The 16,619-nt window shown below is 36.6% G+C and overlaps 2 protein-coding genes across 4 annotated transcripts in view; both read right to left on the reverse strand.

Moving 5' to 3' along the window:
- Positions 1-7,602, reverse strand: part of LOC127790339 (uncharacterized) — an 8,067-nt gene extending 465 nt beyond the window's left edge. Inside the window, exons 1-9 of the mRNA XM_052319803.1 lie at positions 7,112-7,602; positions 4,960-5,045; positions 4,759-4,825; positions 1,295-1,437; positions 1,028-1,076; positions 803-940; positions 605-685; positions 228-404; positions 69-155 (exon numbers count right to left, since the gene is read on the reverse strand). Of these exons, the coding sequence (XP_052175763.1) occupies positions 69-155; positions 228-404; positions 605-685; positions 803-940; positions 1,028-1,076; positions 1,295-1,437; positions 4,759-4,825; positions 4,960-5,045; positions 7,112-7,468 (1,185 nt within the window). The 5' untranslated portion in view covers positions 7,469-7,602. The remainder of the gene's footprint in view (positions 1-68; positions 156-227; positions 405-604; positions 686-802; positions 941-1,027; positions 1,077-1,294; positions 1,438-4,758; positions 4,826-4,959; positions 5,046-7,111) is intronic.
- Positions 7,603-7,987: 385 nt separating this feature from the next.
- On the reverse strand, positions 7,988-15,237 carry LOC127790345 (shewanella-like protein phosphatase 1). 3 transcript variants are annotated; one of them, XM_052319813.1, is made up of 10 exons: positions 15,007-15,236; positions 14,212-14,312; positions 13,941-14,054; positions 13,322-13,531; positions 11,607-11,742; positions 11,296-11,471; positions 10,733-10,821; positions 10,504-10,573; positions 9,536-9,629; positions 7,988-8,411 (listed from the first exon to the last, which is right to left on the reverse strand). In XM_052319813.1, exons 1-9 carry the CDS (start codon positions 15,194-15,196, stop codon positions 9,543-9,545), a joined length of 1,173 nt encoding a protein of 390 aa, XP_052175773.1. In that variant the 5' UTR covers positions 15,197-15,236; the 3' UTR covers positions 7,988-8,411; positions 9,536-9,542. The 3 variants fall into 3 exon arrangements, 1 of the variants encoding a protein (XP_052175773.1); XR_008020761.1 differs by lacking the exon at positions 7,988-8,411 and having other exon boundaries at positions 9,552-9,629; positions 10,680-10,821; positions 15,007-15,237; XR_008020762.1 differs by lacking the exons at positions 7,988-8,411; positions 9,536-9,629 and adding an exon at positions 11,005-11,173 and having other exon boundaries at positions 10,514-10,573; positions 15,007-15,237.
- Between the last annotated feature and the right edge of the window lie 1,382 nt (positions 15,238-16,619).

Below are 16,619 nucleotides of genomic sequence, written 5' to 3' on the forward strand. Positions count from 1 at the left end.
CTAGAAAGACTTAAAATTAGATGGCCATGGTTTCTGGTTTAAGTATGAATGAATCCATGGATGTTTACCTTTCCAGGTCCTAATTCATAGCTCTTCTTGAGCCCTTTTTCGAGAAGAGTCTTCATTGTTGTCTCCCACTGAACTGGTGAAGTTACCTGCGATGTCATGTTAAGGTCAATTAATATTTGCTGCTACTGTCTGGTTGAGACCAGTATGGTGTTGCACACCTGCCGAGCTAATATCTTCTTGATTGTGTCTGGATCAGCATGTGGTTGCGCATTGACATTGGATATGACCGGTATTCTAGGTGTTCTGATTTCTGTTGCTGCTAATGCAGCTTCCAATCTCGAGACAGCCGGCTCCATGAAACTGGTATGGAAAGCCCCGGCTACAGCCAAACGCACCTGAAAGAGTAACAAGGATAGTGGATGTGTGGATGTATGGAATCAGATGATGGCTATATTAAGTGAGGCGGGAAATCAAATCAAAGATTTTTGCATTACATGAATTTTGTTTTCAGATGGAATAGTCTGAAATATAGTATAGAATTGCATTTACAGAAAAAAGAAAATAGTCTAGAACTGAAAATTAGGGAGAAAAATACCGTCATTCGGGCTTTGAAAGACTTTGCCTTCGCTTCTACAGCCTCTACTCCTTTCACGCCTCCAGAGACTGCATAATTCCCCTACGAACATAAAGTTCCATATCAAGTCAAACTACTTGGAAATTCCAGCCTAGTGAATAAATATATGGATTTAGAAACTTATGACAAAAATAAAGAAATAAATAGAAAGAATCTTACAGGGCACAAAAAATTTGCAATTTGAACTTTATTAGCCTCATCAACTTCTTCATTTGCTGCGTCACATAACTGTTGGACCTTATCTGAGTCCAGTCCTATCACACTGACCATGGCACTTTTAGCAGCATCAGCAGCTTCCTGCAAGAAAAGGTACAACAGAATAATAATGATTACTGCTATGCTATATTTGCCACAATGTTCAACAAATCCAATAATGAATTTTACCTGCATGGCTTCACCCCTTAATTTGACCAGTTTGAGCCCATCCTCGAAGCTAATATAACGTTTAAAGAAAATGAGATTATAACAGAGACGACATAAATTCTGACAAAAGAATTAACAGGTATATTAAAATAACATCTCATATGCACACTCTGGCTAGTTAATCTTAGATTCTGGCTCAAAATTGAAAATGAAGTACCACGAGGAATGTTCAGATGGTGATGATCCAACTAGATAAGAATAAAAGGTTCACTAAATTGTAAGACTCACCTGAAAGCTCCAGCAAATGCAAGAGCAGTATATTCTCCTAAGCTTAGACCACATGTGACATCAACAGAATCAATAATTTGTTGACCTCCATCACGAGCACGAAGGACTTCAACAGCAGCAAGGCTTGCGACATAGATAGCCGGCTGAAAAAGTGTACAATCAAACACTAGTTAAAGACTATCATCAGAAATCCCAGTAAGAAAGCATTTGGGGGAGGCACAGTTTTCTAGCTCTAAAACCATTCTTGAATGGTGATGGAATGACGGTCCAGTTTTGAGAGGGCAAGTGGGGATAGATCTTTTTAATGATATATTTTCAGACTTATTTGCTGTTACTTATGTCAAGGAGGTGCCTGTTATTGAGTGCTTCTCCCCAACTGAAGTTGTAATATGGTCCCTGTGCCATAACCTACAGGACAAAAATTGATTCAGTGATGGCTATTTATGGCTTACTTTATGACTATCCTTTGGTTGGTCAAGGGGAGCACAAATGGGTTTTAATGCCAATTATAAGGGAGGGAGACTCCAGAGTTCGTTCTTTCTAGAATGCCCTTAGTGAGAGGGGAGAATTGGCTTCCTTTTAGAAAGCCATCTGGAGTACAGTTGTTCCTCCGTGGTTGCCTTCTTTGTTTGGATGGCTGCCCAAGATGCTATCTTATCTCTGGCAGCCTAAGGTTAAACAGGTAGTTATATTGACGCTTCACATGGAAGAAGCATTGTGTCGGTGCATCATCTCCCGCATTGCTCAATAACTAGTGATTTGCGGCGTCTTGTATACATGGTTTGGGTCTACAGTGGGTGATGTCAGACTTAATTTTGGATCTATTGCATGTTTGGAAGCCAACATGCCAGTGTGTCGGCCAGCGTACAGTTTGAGCATTGCTTCCTTCTGCTAATTTTTGGTGGATATGGCACGAAAGAAACAAGAGTTTTTTTTTTTAAGACAATGTTTATTGTTTAAAGGGCCAAATACATGTCAGGAACCTGAACCTGACCTAGGGTTTCTTCGAAGATAGAATTGAAAGAGATGGAGGAAGAGAGAAAGATAAGGGAGGAAGAGAAAGTAGGGAGAGAATTGAAGAGAGAGAGAGAGAGAGAGGGAGAAGAATTGAATTCTGTTATTACTCAACATTCTCCCAAAACAGTCTCGGGTAGCTTATATAGCTACTCTTAAAGACAATTCTTTCAGTTACATATTGTAACTGAGTTTACAGCTGTCAATTAGCATAACAGAAATGTAACTGAAAGTTTACAGCAGTTACTGTATTAACCCTAGGGTCTTGACAATCCCCCCTCAAAAGATTTCTTGTCCCCAAGAAATCACAGTAACTGGCCACTATTTCTTCATCCAATCCCTGCAACATCCTCCTCCTCTTCTATTGTCTCTTCATCCAATCCTTCCATTTGCAATAACTGTCTATTGCACTGATGGTCTGGACTGTACTTCTCTCCATATTGAAAACACAGTCCTAGTTGCCTTCTTTGCTCTCCATAATGAGTGGCTTAACTGTATTTGAATTTGGTAAAGCCTTAGGATTCAAATTTCCTCCATACATCCCTGGATTTGCAGTCCTAAGATTTCCTCCAGGCTGTTGGCTGATCAAAGGATAGCTTTCAGATTGAACTGTATGTTTCCTAAAGAGCGCTTCCAATGCCAATTCCTGCAATCTAGCCTTCTCGGCAGCCTGCTTGACAGTTGCAGGCTGCATCATCTTCACCGTTGGCCTCAATTCTTCAGTTAGGTCACTGATAAAACTGGAAACAAAGTAAGGCTCAGTCAAAGTAGGATGTGAGTTCAGCAATAAGGATCTCAATTCTTCAAATTGGATCTGGTATTCCATCACAGATCCTTCCTGTTTCAATTTATTAAATTCCTCAATTACATCCGTCATAGTCCTCTATCCAAACCAATCACAAAAATTTTTCACAAATTCAGTCAAATTTGTCTCAATTCTCATTTTGATGCATCCTTGATACCACGTGTCAGCCATATCATTGAGATAGGCTGCTGCCAGATTTATTTTCTAGCATTCCACTTGTAGTACTAAAAAAAATCTCTCACGTCTCCTGATCCACCATCTAGGTTTAACTCCTTGAAAAACCGGTATGTCTAGCCTTGGCATCGGAGTATAACAAGAGGTTTGAGAAGAACCTCTAACCTGAATTGCTGGATCCAATACAGGTGATTCCTCAGCTTCTTGCAATCCTGAAGTATTATGAGGAAGGATTCCAACACCTACTGGAATTGGATCTGCAGTGGATCTAGGTGGAAAATCCACTGGTAAACTAGCTGAGGCATTTTCGAAAACATATTCAAAAATCTGTCCAGCTTTTGACCAAAATTAGTAAGATCTTTCTGCACAATTTCTCTTGTTGCAGCATTTTCTTCTCACCAGCGACTCACCTCCTCCTGAGTCTGCCATAAGCCTAGTTCCATTGCATCCAATATCGCCTCCAACTGCTTCATGCGAGTTCCTTTGGCCATCTCTAATTCTCACCTCTGAAATTCAACTCTGGATCAGCTTCAAAGAATCACCTGAATCAGCAACTGAGGATCCGCTGCTCTGATACCAATTTGTCAGGAACCTGTACCTGACCTAGGGTTTCTTCGATGATAGAATTGAAAGAGAGAAAGATGAGGGAGAAACAGAGAGAAAGTAGGGAGAGAATTGAAGAGAGAGTGAAGAATTGAATTCTGTTATTAGTCAACATTCTCCCAAAGGCCAAAACAGTCTCCGGTAGCTTATATAGCTACTCTTAAAGACATTTCTTTCAGTTACATATTGTAGCTGAAAGTTTACAGCTGTCAATTAGCATAACAGAAATGTAACTGAAAGTTTACAGCAATTACTGTATTAACCCTAGGGTCTTGACCATACATTCCTCCCTCAGTTTTTCTTTGTTGGTTGAATTTAATTTCTGTCTTAAGTACAAGATGATCTTCTAGTTTCTTGATAGTGGATAACGTGAACCTCTAGTTTCCCATCTTCTTTTATACAGGGTTTATTCCCTTCTTAAGGCATTTCTTGCATTGTTACTTACCCCCAAAAAAAACCCAATGGTGCTATATCAGGGTCTTAATGTAGTTTGATTGTCTATATGATCCAATATCAAAAAACCACTAATATACACACAGCAATTTTGTGGCAGTTCCAACCCCCATTCCCCCAAAACACACACCCCCCCCAAAAAAAAAAACCAAAAGAAAAGAAAAGAGAAGGACCTCTCAAAACATTATTTCTTTGTAAGCCAGCTAATATGCCCATCACAAGGTTACTTTATATTGGATCCTCTAACTAAAGGCATATGCATTTTTATTAATAAAGGCAATCTACATTCTACAATAAAAAAAAAAAAAAAATGGGTACTTCTGCAGCAACAATAAACATCAAATGAAAACCAGACAAAAATCAAAAATTAGCAAGAAAAAGAATAAGAGACTAGAAATAAAATGACAGAAAATACCTGGCTTAGAACAGTTGAATCTAGCTTTTCCTTTGGACCATTGATGCATACATCCAAAATGTCAAACCTTCACTCAAGATAAACATCAGATTAATCACCCATGTTCTGAAAGAGAAAGTCATTGACATTGATTCCATCCCAGACTTGAATATACAATGGAATACAGGAAATTTTTGAGAATGCAGGTGTTCTAAAACCTACCCCAGAATGTCATTTGCTTTCTTGTACAAGGTTGCAGCAGCGGGCACATTTTGGGCTTCCTGACCCATTCCAACAGCTTGTGCACCCTGTAATGCAAGAAACACGTGATCTTAGTATGAGCAGTACTTGATCAGTTGCATATTGCACAGTATTAAGATTATCAAAACTGTGGATCACATACTGTAGTACTGAACATGGATATCCAGGTCAAGCATGATCTATCCACTTTGAATTCAGGGCAGTATGAAACAAATTAACCCTCAACTTCTGGACTATTCAATTATGTTCATGCCAAGACATAATAAAAATAAATTAATTAAATAGTATGGTTAAGTGGTGAGTCATGTTTCATGTCGTATACAGCTTGGCTTCATAATATCAATTACATGATGAAACAAGACTATATCAATTATCTTCATTATCACCATCTCATGGAACTTTTTCATATGAAAATGGTGTTGAAACTTTATCTCATCATTCTCTCACTAGGCATATGGAGTAAAATTTTTCCACATTATTCTTTTGCTTAGATTTGTATTGTCAATGTGACTTTTAGAAGTCAATTGACATCATTAATGTTGTGCCACCTACCCTAACTTGATTAGGATAAGGTGCAATTGATGATGATGATGTATGGTTAAGTGGTTAGATGATTTTCCAGTTTTCCTCATGATTCAAATGTTTATCCAAACAAGTCAAAAAACAAGAGGTCACAGATAAGCAAACCAATTCCAAGAGTATTCCACGGATGAAACAATTAGTTTTGAGAGAAATCCCCTCACTATAGAAGTGGAAGTGTATGTAATTACTTTTTATGGCTCTCCCATTCTAGAACAAGAAAGTGATAATGAGGCATATAGATGTTGTTATGCAAGGACATGAGTTTATTTCATCTTTTTTGTTCCTTCCTTGGCCTCCTTTCTATTACCACAGAATGAGAAACAACATGATCGGTGCATTAGCCTATAATGTTGACCTGCAACCATTATTAAGTTACGACATAATTGGCATATGATGCTAGTGACCAATAAATGTAACATTGTCTCAATCTCAACGTTTGTGAAGGTAAGAAAACATAATAATGGCATTCATTTAATTGTGACAAAGTCACAAAGCTAATTAGAAATGTCATAATGCACCAGAAACAATTATAATCTGTTTTCAATTAAACATGATGATCTATTTTCCTGCCATAGTTGTGTTAAAATACATAAATTTGTATGATTGTAGCAAAACTCATGAAAGAGAAATATACTCAGGGACATAGCAATATTCCCAGCATTGAGCTGAAAATTTGATAAGGTAGGATGAGTATGGAACTGATAACATGTAGAGGAAACTCTTGTTGCAGGCCACCTTCATTGGGGCTATATTAGCACAGGTTATGCTACCAGGAAAGGCCAAAATTTGAACTTGTAATACTGTATGGCCATTTCTGATTTTTACCCCAAAATTTAGTGTAGGACACAAACAATGATCAGAGTTAAATAAACAGGGTGAGAACAACAATCATGTAACAGAGTTGATAATGATTTTCATAGTCTGGGACTTGGAATTAATGTTTCTAGTATAGTCTTCAAAATTTCCTAAAACGTGTGAATTTGGAACATTTGATACGTATATAATTTAACCTTTAACATCCAGTACTTTGTAACAATTTCAACTCGTCATATTTATTTTACTTCTATTTTTCTTTCAGGTCACAGATAGTGAGCCTACTGGATTCCAAGATTGATTCACCATCAAGACATTATGATCAGATGGAAACACCATATGAGTTAGGTACTTGGATCAATTAATCGTGAAGGCCCATTGATTCGAAATTGTTCAGATCCATTCATTGTTCATAGCTTGTGAAACAGTTTCAAGTCTAGCTTGTTTTTTGTACAGTGTGCACAATCTCTTCAATAAGTTTAGTTTATATCCAGCAGATCTACTTTCAAACTCTGAGCAAAGGATTTCTGACTTAAATTAAAATCTCAAGCAGAACTGGTGTAATCAGCTACTGCTATTTCCCAAATTTAGCGAATTGTGTGCTTCGATTATCCAATGAATCACATAATGTAGAAACTAACGAAATTGCAATTCATCAGAGTTTGTTCATAAAATCGCATTGGGAAGCACTTGAAGAACACAAGGTTCTCGAGCTCACCTGGCCAGGAAAGAGAAACGCGCAGGTAGGCTTGTAACTGGGGAACAAAACGTCATCGACGGCGGTCGTAGATCCAGCCGAAACGCTCATAAAAACCCTAGATTTGTCCAAATTTCGAGCACCGAAGCTCCGAATTCCATTTCTGTACCCGGAAAAACACGAAGAACTCGAGCTCCTCAAGGGCTGCGGAGGGTGGAAGAAGGCGACCTTCTGGACAGAAATTGAAGGGGACAAAAACGAAGAACAGCTCATTGTGGAAAGAGAAGCGGACGGTAACAGAAACTGAGCAGAGACGCGAGACGAAGAGTAAGGATTGAGTCCAGGGAGACAGATAGAACGGTGGAGGCGAGCATGCATTTAAAAGTCTCCTGGTTCTGATATGCGCATTGTCGGAGTCTACGAAGCTGGGAAGTTGACGTATAGGTATAGCCGTTCGGGTTTAGGCTTCAAAACCAAAGAAGGAAGTGAAACTGGCCAACCGCCACTTTTGCTTTGTTGGTTGTTACTTATTTGGTGACTTGAATTGAATCAAAGCCAACGCTGTAAACTTCTTCTTTTTTGGTTGTAAACTTAACCGTGCCAAATTTTTGTTTATCAATGTAAAAATTTTTGTATAAATTTTTTAATAACACAGAATCATCACTTCAACGTATACCCGTCACAAATATGATTATTATTATGCATCTTTTCGCGTTCCAAATACAAACAGAACCATAGAGTTTAAGTATAGTGGCGTACCGGATAGGGTATAAAAGAAACTGGCACTTGGTTATATTGTGTTACAGGGCTATATTTGGTAACTTTTAGTTGTACAATAATTAGAATTATCAATTGAGCTGGTGGTAGCCTCGTATTATTGGTGCCAAGAACATCATCTTAAATTTAAAATGCCCCGACCCGGAAGTGGGGTTTATGATTTATATGACCCGCACTACCCCTAGTAGACCTGTAAGCTCCACCAAGGAGTAGTAAGTGTCACGACGTATAATGAGCTCATTATCAAGATGTGGGACATTGGAAAGGTAACATATCTTCAAGACAACAAATTTGCTTGTGATCCCTGACTACTGAGGAAGTTATCCTATAACTTTTACAACAGGGTTTGAATGTTAAGCTTAAGAAGAACATTTGAACCAAGTCAGCTCCAGATTTTATGGAAAGCGCTGGTTTGCTTGTCTTGGTTGTGTGCCTCAAGTGACTGTCTTTGTTGAATCTAGTCTTCGCATACGATGATGCCAGAGATGGATGAAATTGATGTTCACTTGAATAAAATGTGAGCTAAGCAGCGCTGTGGTATCTCCTGTAAACATAACAGAAAGAAGCAGTTGAATCTATAATATCATCGTAGTTACTTATTAATGGCAAAGTGTCGAGGAGCAATTTTCCTAAGATGTCGACTAACATGGCAATGTCTCCAGTGGACATTTGGTGGAACCAAAGAGACTTGAGGATTGGGTGATCTAAATTTGGGGGATCAAAGGCAAGGAGATAAAACCCATTTGACCCAGTTTAGGGTACCCTAGATGAAAGGCCCAGAACAGAATAGATTTTAGATAATTGAATCATAGAAAGAAACAGGCTGGTGATCGGGAAAAGAAAAGAAACAAACAAACATGTTGGTCTGTGTTTGAAGAAAGCATGTGTATAATGGCAAAGCGATGATCATATAGTGAATGCCAAATAGTTAGAACAGAAATTCATTGACAGTCCAAAAAAGTTAAATAAATAAAATAAAATAAAATAAATGCAGCAACACATCTTCTAAAAGAGAAGAAAATTGTTCTTGGAGAAGCAAAGGGTGCTAAGTGTCACCGAGCAGGAAAGAGCACAAATTTTTCGCCTTGTGATGGTAGTCACAGCACTTGATCTCAGTCAACCAAGACTGAGGTTATGCACGCAGGTGCAATAGGCATACAAGCACAAGCACATAGGTTCAGTCACCCTTCCTCTTCTGTTTCTAGTCGCAAGCACAAAAGAATGCCTGAAAACTCATGCCTAAACCCCACCAACATCTCACTTGCCAAAACTGAAATCTCAGGCCCTCATGTAACCGAGCCAGCCATGCATGTGCATGACCTTAGGGATATACACAGACCCACTAAAGCTATAACCAACTCATCTGTACTTGTGAACCATGACCTTAGCAATTTACACCCTCAACTGCCCAAACCAACCCGCTAAAGCTAAAGCTATAACTAACTTGTACAGCTGTTGCACCCACAAGTGGCACCACCTGAATTGCAGTTGACACCAGCAATTGTGCTAAGGTTATATACACAGTTTTGAAATGCAGCATCATGACTTGGGCACCCCATATTCCACATATGTGCATTACAGGCAAGCAGCACTAATTTTGGATATCAATGCTTTGTGACATTGCATTGCAATAAGATGAAAAGTAGACAAACTTGGTGCATTTCATACCATGATTCTATGTGTAGTCAGCAGTCTGAAGTTCGTGAAAACTGTCCCATTTGCTCTTTATAACTCTTGCTTTATCATCTCTAATTTCGAGAACCTGGCGAACAAAGGTACAAAATTTATCAGTCTCATTTCTAGGAACTAACAAAAATTGAAGCTCAGAGAAACACAAAAACATGGTGAGTGTCACATTTGGAAGTCACAAGGAATCAAAGCTATACCACTTTGTTTGCTATAGATTTTAGATTCATTGATCTATCTTTCAGAAAGATGAAATTGCAGCACACAAATCATGTGGCACGAGCAGACACTATCTACTCTTATCAATATAATGGAATATATCTACTAAAGCAGAATGAAGCAATTCCATTTCTATAGGCACCTAAAGCACCATATTAAATATGTAACATGGGAAACAAATGCAATATGCTCCTACCAAAAAGGTATGGCGTATAACGTATTCTTAGAGTTCTATAGTTCCATTGCATGTTGGTCTACCATGAGGATTGGGCTCATTTCATTGACAAGGAATGGATGATGAGATACATTCAATTTTCAAGGTGATATCATTAGGCCTTGGTGCGTGATATTAAATAGTGAAAACATAATGAATGAACAAAATCACAGGCATTTACATATACATGCTCATGGATGATGTAAATGCTTGTACAACAAGCCAAAGTTGTGCTAGATTTGTCAAATGATTTACTAGCTATTCCAGATCAGATCCTAAGATATTTACTTGGAAATAGTTGAGATTTGAGATTGTTGGAAGACTACAAACATATTCACTGGCATGCCGACCAATTTAGGGACTCTGTATCCAGGGATCAACTAGGGTTATTCTGTACCCAGCATTTTCAGCAAAGGATAAGCCAGGTACTTAACTCATTTGAGACAAAGAAGATGCTTGAAAGTTACTTCAAATAAAGTGCAATGCATTTAAGGTTGGACCACCAACAATTGTTTACCTCTGGTTGTGCATTAAGGACTCCACTAGACATACCAACATCAACACGCCATATGCTACAATTATATTTACTGCAGAACAAATGAAAATCCAGAAGGTAAGTTGTCAGAATACCAAGCAAGCCTTGAAAGCAAAAAGTCTATATACAGCAAATTATGAAGTATGTGCAGACTATACAAAATGATGGTAGCAAGGTCATTCATTATGCCCGCTGGCTAAAAGCCCTATACCAATTAACTCCTGTAGTTTGAGGAGTATGCCCCACCACCATTGCCTTTGCACCAACAGCTTGTAGTGTCTGTTGAAGAATAGATTGAATCTGACAAGCAGAAAGATTTAAATCAATCAGCCAGATGCTTCTTATGATACAACATTTTGTTACACTTGATAGTTGATTCAATATGGAAACTTGAATAAGCAAAGCCAGTAATTTTGCTGAATCAAACAAAGCAGCCATAAAAGATGATAGAAAAAGCATTCCAAGACTACCATAGTTTCTTACTTTAAAGTAAACAAGCTACTTAGCCAAAAACCATTTAAGCACAACGGTCTGAGAACAGCTAAATCAACAACGGAGCTGCGGACAAGGATTGAAAACCAAAGTCCAGTTTCTCTTGTAGCTTTGTCCGCGTTCAGTTCAAATTGATCAGCAACAGTTCAAATGTGACTGACTTTAGGAATGCAGCAAAGATAAAGAGAAAAAAATAAAATAAAAAGATAAACAAAAACAAAGGCAAGTAAAAACAAAAATGAAAAAGAAAATAAATAAAAGAATAAATGAAACTAGACTTGCCTGATTAATCTGATATTCATCCAGATCAGAAATGTCTCTGGAATATAAACGATTCCAAACAACACTGTCATAGCCCCTTGTGGCCATGAAAGGGATTTTTGGACTGCCATCTCCTTCACCAAGTCCTCTCATCCAGCTAGATACTTCCATATTCAGCCTCTCTATGCCATGGGCAACTGCAAAAGCATGAAAAAATTTACCAGGCATTTCAAACCAAAAATGGCTTCATTTTTCTCACATCAAAAAAGAGAAAATTCTGAAGTTAAGAAAGTGATATCATGAAAAACACAACATGGTGATAAAACGTTTACCATGGCGAGGAAGAAGGCCACCATGACAAAAGACCCAATCATCAACTTTGAGAATAACAGGATGCCGTGCCAACTCACAAGCTAGTGGGCCACCTGGTCTTAACAGGGTTGATCTAGCAATCACCCCCTGTTGCCGCTGTCCTAGTAGTGGGACAATTTATCAGAATGATCATTGAGGAAATACAACTCAACAAAATCAACTTGGTAGGGGATTCTGGTATTATGATGTTACAGGCAAATAACAATATTATTTTGTCTTCAGAGGTAGGAGATTAGAATATGTCTAAGGGATAAATCAAACAACTTTTTCCCTATCTCAGGGATTAGAATGAGGTTATAAATTGGGTTGCTTCATATATGTATACGAATGAGTGAATAAAACAGGCAATATAACATTACTACTTCCTCTAATAATTAAAATTTGATAAATATTCTTAGTTTACCATGTTAGTAGCTTAATATATATTGTAAAGGGCCCAATATCCTATCAAGCTTTTGAGGAGGTCTTGAGTTCAAATTATGTAATTGCTACTTGTTCCCCCTTATCCATTTAATGTAGTTACTCCTATCTGTGTTGACACACCTTGTTTAATTTCTTCATCACCTTGTGAAAATGATCCTAAATGAGCTACAGTGTTTGATAATGTAAATTGTCTTACCTATTTCCTACAATCTCAAAATTTTGTAACAATTGATGATCTAGAATATTATTTGCTATGGTATTTGGGTGTGCTTTATCAAATAATGCAGAGGTTGGCAAGAGGAGAAGGAAGGCTTGGGGTCAAGTACCCTTTCCATGATGTGGAATACTTTCAAGGGAGAGAAGCCTGTTCTCCTTTGAGGACTTGTAGGTGCCTTTGAACATATTGGAGAGTAGCTAAAAAGAATTTATTGTTAGTTTGGCTAATTGGTGAAGGTGGAGAATTAAAGCTTCTTAGTTCATGAATAGTTTAGAACCTTAGATATTGGTATAGGAGATTAATTTTCCCATGATGGTGCAAGCCTTAGATGATGGTTTCACCAGCCTCTACTTAGATCTAATGGTGTTAACTAGTTATCAAGGATATCAACAAAAAGCTTTCATTGCTTAGATTTAAAATGACATTTAAGCTTCATTTTGGGTAGAGATGATGAATTGTCACTTGGTCAATCCACTCATGGTCTTAGTCTCCTGCAATCTTTTTGAAAATATGACATTTATTGCTGAAAGAAACAGGGGGGAAAATTAAAGAAACAAAACGATGAACATTGCTCATATTCACCCATTTAACTTTGCATGTAATACTTTTGGTTCTCCAGCATTGTCAAATGGCTTAATGATTTCTAATCTCATTCATATCTGCAACACTTAAAATATGCCACAAAGTAATTAAATTTGTACAAGCGATCACACGTGTTTCAAAATTTGTAGTATACAGACATGCATTTTGCTGTTTATCAAATGAATTTAATTGTCTTGATTGATGATAATATACTGCAGTATGTTAATAACAAAAATAACATGTATTTAAGAAGCCTGGTCATAAGCATTCTCCTGTGACTTGCATCAGCCCTCAATTTCTTAAACATATACTCCTAATTCTATTTCTTTTTCACTTTTCTCTCTAAACACTGGCAAGTTTAGCATCAAGCAATAGCAGTAGTACAAATGACAGTAACAAGGGAATAAGCATCAGATTCATATTATTGTGGTGCAAAGATTAATATAAATATACCTTCACTAGATTCCAAGGACCCCAGTAATTCTGGGACATTTTCTCATCTTTTAATCTATCTGACATTCCAGCCCAACTAACAAAAGCCTTTTCCCAGTCATATTCACAATAATTTAAGTACTCCAAGAAGTCCAGACACTCGTCAAATGCTCCAGCATCAACATATCTAAAATCCCCCTCTATATTCATGGTCTCGTGATTTCCATTCACCTATCAGGATCAAGAAGTGAACAGTTGTATCAAATTAACAAGTAAAACGCCACAAACTGAAGTTTGAAGTTTCACAATTAAATTTGCCTTTCTAATTGAATAAAGTGAATAAAGACAAATAAAGTGCACAAGATAACTAGAAAGATTAATCCACCCTGCTAAGGAAAATAAGGACGGTAGTCATTTTGCAGAGTCCACAATGTGTGGAGTGCCACCAATATAAACTAATTTGTTTTTAACATTCTCAAGAAACTGTTAGTATCAATAGTTACTTATGCAGGTCAACTTCAGCAATACAGATTCTGCAACAACAATAGCAATAGCAATCAGAATCCTTAACCCCACTAAGTGGGGGGTGCCGATTCTGAAACAATCAATCAAAAAATTGGAACCTTTGGCAATATTAAACCTGGAAAACAGCTCCACCTCTGGCTTTCGCCTGGATATCAAGTGAATGCAATAAGGATAAGATAGCTATTTCATCTTCACCTCGGTCAAGTATGTCTCCAAGCTGGATCAATACCTAGACCATAAAGACATATATTTGATTTCAGATACATTCTTGTAACAGTATTTTTCTGTAACTGCAAAATTTTCAACAGAATAAACCATATTTGTAGAAATTCCACTTAAATTATGGCATTTTGCAACGCTTTTACATTATCTTAATGAAGCAATACCGTCTCTCCGCCAGTCCACAAATCTTGTCCATCAGAACCGAGGACGCCAGCCATCTCAAGTGCACGTCTTGCCTGGGCAAGATCTCCATGCAGATCCCCAACTAAACATTCAACTCATATAAGTGCACATTTTACAAACTTCAAACATAAAGGGAAAAATATGAAGCCATCCATAATATAATGAATACAGCACCATTGATCGTTAAAATGTGCTACCTATTTCTCTAGCTTTATAAAGAAGCTTTATAGCATTGAAGACTCTATTGTAACTTGCATAGTTTAAGGGCAATACAACGATTTTGAATGAAATTGTGACAGCTCGCTCACAGAATTATTGCCAGAATGAACAAGTTTGTCCGCAAGGAAGCATAGACATTGAGCATAATTGACAAGTACGTAATCTAAAGCCAAAATACACCTACCGAAAGCAAGCAGAAAATGTTGGTACTGCAAAAGCTTACAACACTAGCTATCTGATGAAATCAGAAGTCATGCTCCAAGTGAAAAACTTAATTACTTTACCCAGTTTCCATTATGATTGAACAACGCAACCTTCCGTTTTGACCGACAGTTAGATGCTGGAAAATTCTTATGAGTCCTAATTTGATCGAAATGCTCTCCGTGTCCAGTGCATCCAAATTCACAAGTATAGGTTTCACGCTCACGTAAGCCTTTCTAAATCTACGACCTAAAAACATCATCAAAATTAAAATAAAAATAAACAGAAACAGCATTTCTGGTAACGTCACGGAATTCAAACAAGAGAGGGAGAGAGAGGAGAAGCTTCGGACGAACCGGCAACGATACGATGGCCAGGGGCAGAGACGAAGGTGGGAGGGTTTCCGCTAACCACTATTGGCTTCAAGCCGACAGCGGAGGGTGGAGTCGGAGCGGCGAGTTTGCGAGGAGGATGCAGAGGCGATGAGTTCAAAGACAGCGACAGCAACATCATTGGCTGCGGAGCACCACAGCCACACCTCAGCATCTCTCCCCTCTCCTTAAGTTTCCCACCGCCTTTGCGTTATTGTATTATTATTATTATTTTTCAGTTCATTGAAATCTTTGGGCGATGGTTTTGGCAATCTACTACTTTTACAAAGCGGATTTTCACACGTGATCGGATTAAATTAACTATAAAAGTAAAATAATAATAACGTGATTAAATTAATGATTAATAAATTTAAATTTTATTTCAAATAATAATAATTATTTTATGCCTGGTGTGTTAAAATTAAAAAAAAAAGTATTACTTATAATTGAATACCAAATTACTAAAATGTGGAAATTACAAAAAATTAACCATGTCTCAAAAAAAAATTATTTTTAGCCATTTTTTTGAAAAAAATCATTTTCACCACTTAAACAAATTGATCGTTAAAAATAGTCACTTTTTAATTTTAATTTTGTCAATTATTTTTATAAATCTATCACATTTTATAAGTTTTAATCCATTTAATTTTGATTATGTCATATTTTTAATTAAATATAGTTTTGAAAAAAATAAAAAAAAATTGACTATAAAGTATAATTAGTTTGTTTGAATAGTTAAAATATTTTTTTTTAAAAATAATTATAAAGAATTAGGCACTATTATTACTACCTATATATATACATATATGTATATAAATAATTATATTAAAATAATATAAAAAAGCTGTAGAAGCTCAGCTCCTATTAGCCTACCATTAGGTTGCCGGAGAGAAAGCAGTTTGTGGGTGACGCTATCTCTAAGCACATTCTCTAAATCACTATTTATTATATTATACATCATTTATTTTTTATTTTTTATTTTTTTACTTTAAAAATTATTCTTTCTCCAACCACATCCCATATTTTACCTTCTTATTTTATTTATTTATTAATAAATTTTAATTCTATTTTATTTTACCTTATCTATCATTTTTATTACTATAAAATTTTAATATTTATTTTATAGTTTAATAATAAATATCATTGTATTGAATTTTAATATTATTTAATATATTTTTAAAATTAATTTACTAATATTTTTAAATAAATTTTTTTAACAAAACTTTTTAAATTAATTATATAATAATAAATACATAAATTTTTCAATAATTAAATACACAAAATTAAAAATCCCACAAACCAAATCAAACCAATTTGTGACCACGACTCACCATAATAATTACACAAAATTAATAATTAAATACACAAACTCTATGTATCATTGTCGTTTGTTCATCTTTCGTCGCAATCTCGTCATCTGTCTATTCATCTTCCATCACCATGTCTATTCATCTTTAGTTGCTCATTTGTTACTGACTCTTTATCTTATCCGGCTGCCAATCTCTTTTAATTTGTAATGTCCGATCACCTGGACTCTCTATCTTCAAAAACAACAACAAATCGATTGCAACCAACAATAGCGAGGGTTGCGACAATAA

The sequence above is a fragment of the Diospyros lotus genome, chromosome 1, assembly GCF_014633365.1.
Source record: "Diospyros lotus cultivar Yz01 chromosome 1, ASM1463336v1, whole genome shotgun sequence".
Classification (NCBI taxonomy): domain Eukaryota; kingdom Viridiplantae; phylum Streptophyta; class Magnoliopsida; order Ericales; family Ebenaceae; genus Diospyros; species Diospyros lotus.

Coding starts and splice junctions, on each gene's coding strand:
- LOC127790345 (XM_052319813.1), bottom strand. CDS start 15,196: ATGCTGAGGTGTGGCTGTGGTGCTCCGCAGCCAATGATGTTGCTGTCG. Junction 14,313..15,006: donor TGGCCATCGTATCGTTGCCG/GTTCGTCCGAAG, acceptor TTGAATGTTTAG/TTGGGGATCTGCATGGAGAT. Junction 10,822..11,295: donor ATGAATATCAGATTAATCAG/GCAAGTCTAGTT, acceptor TCTGCTTGTCAG/ATTCAATCTATTCTTCAACA.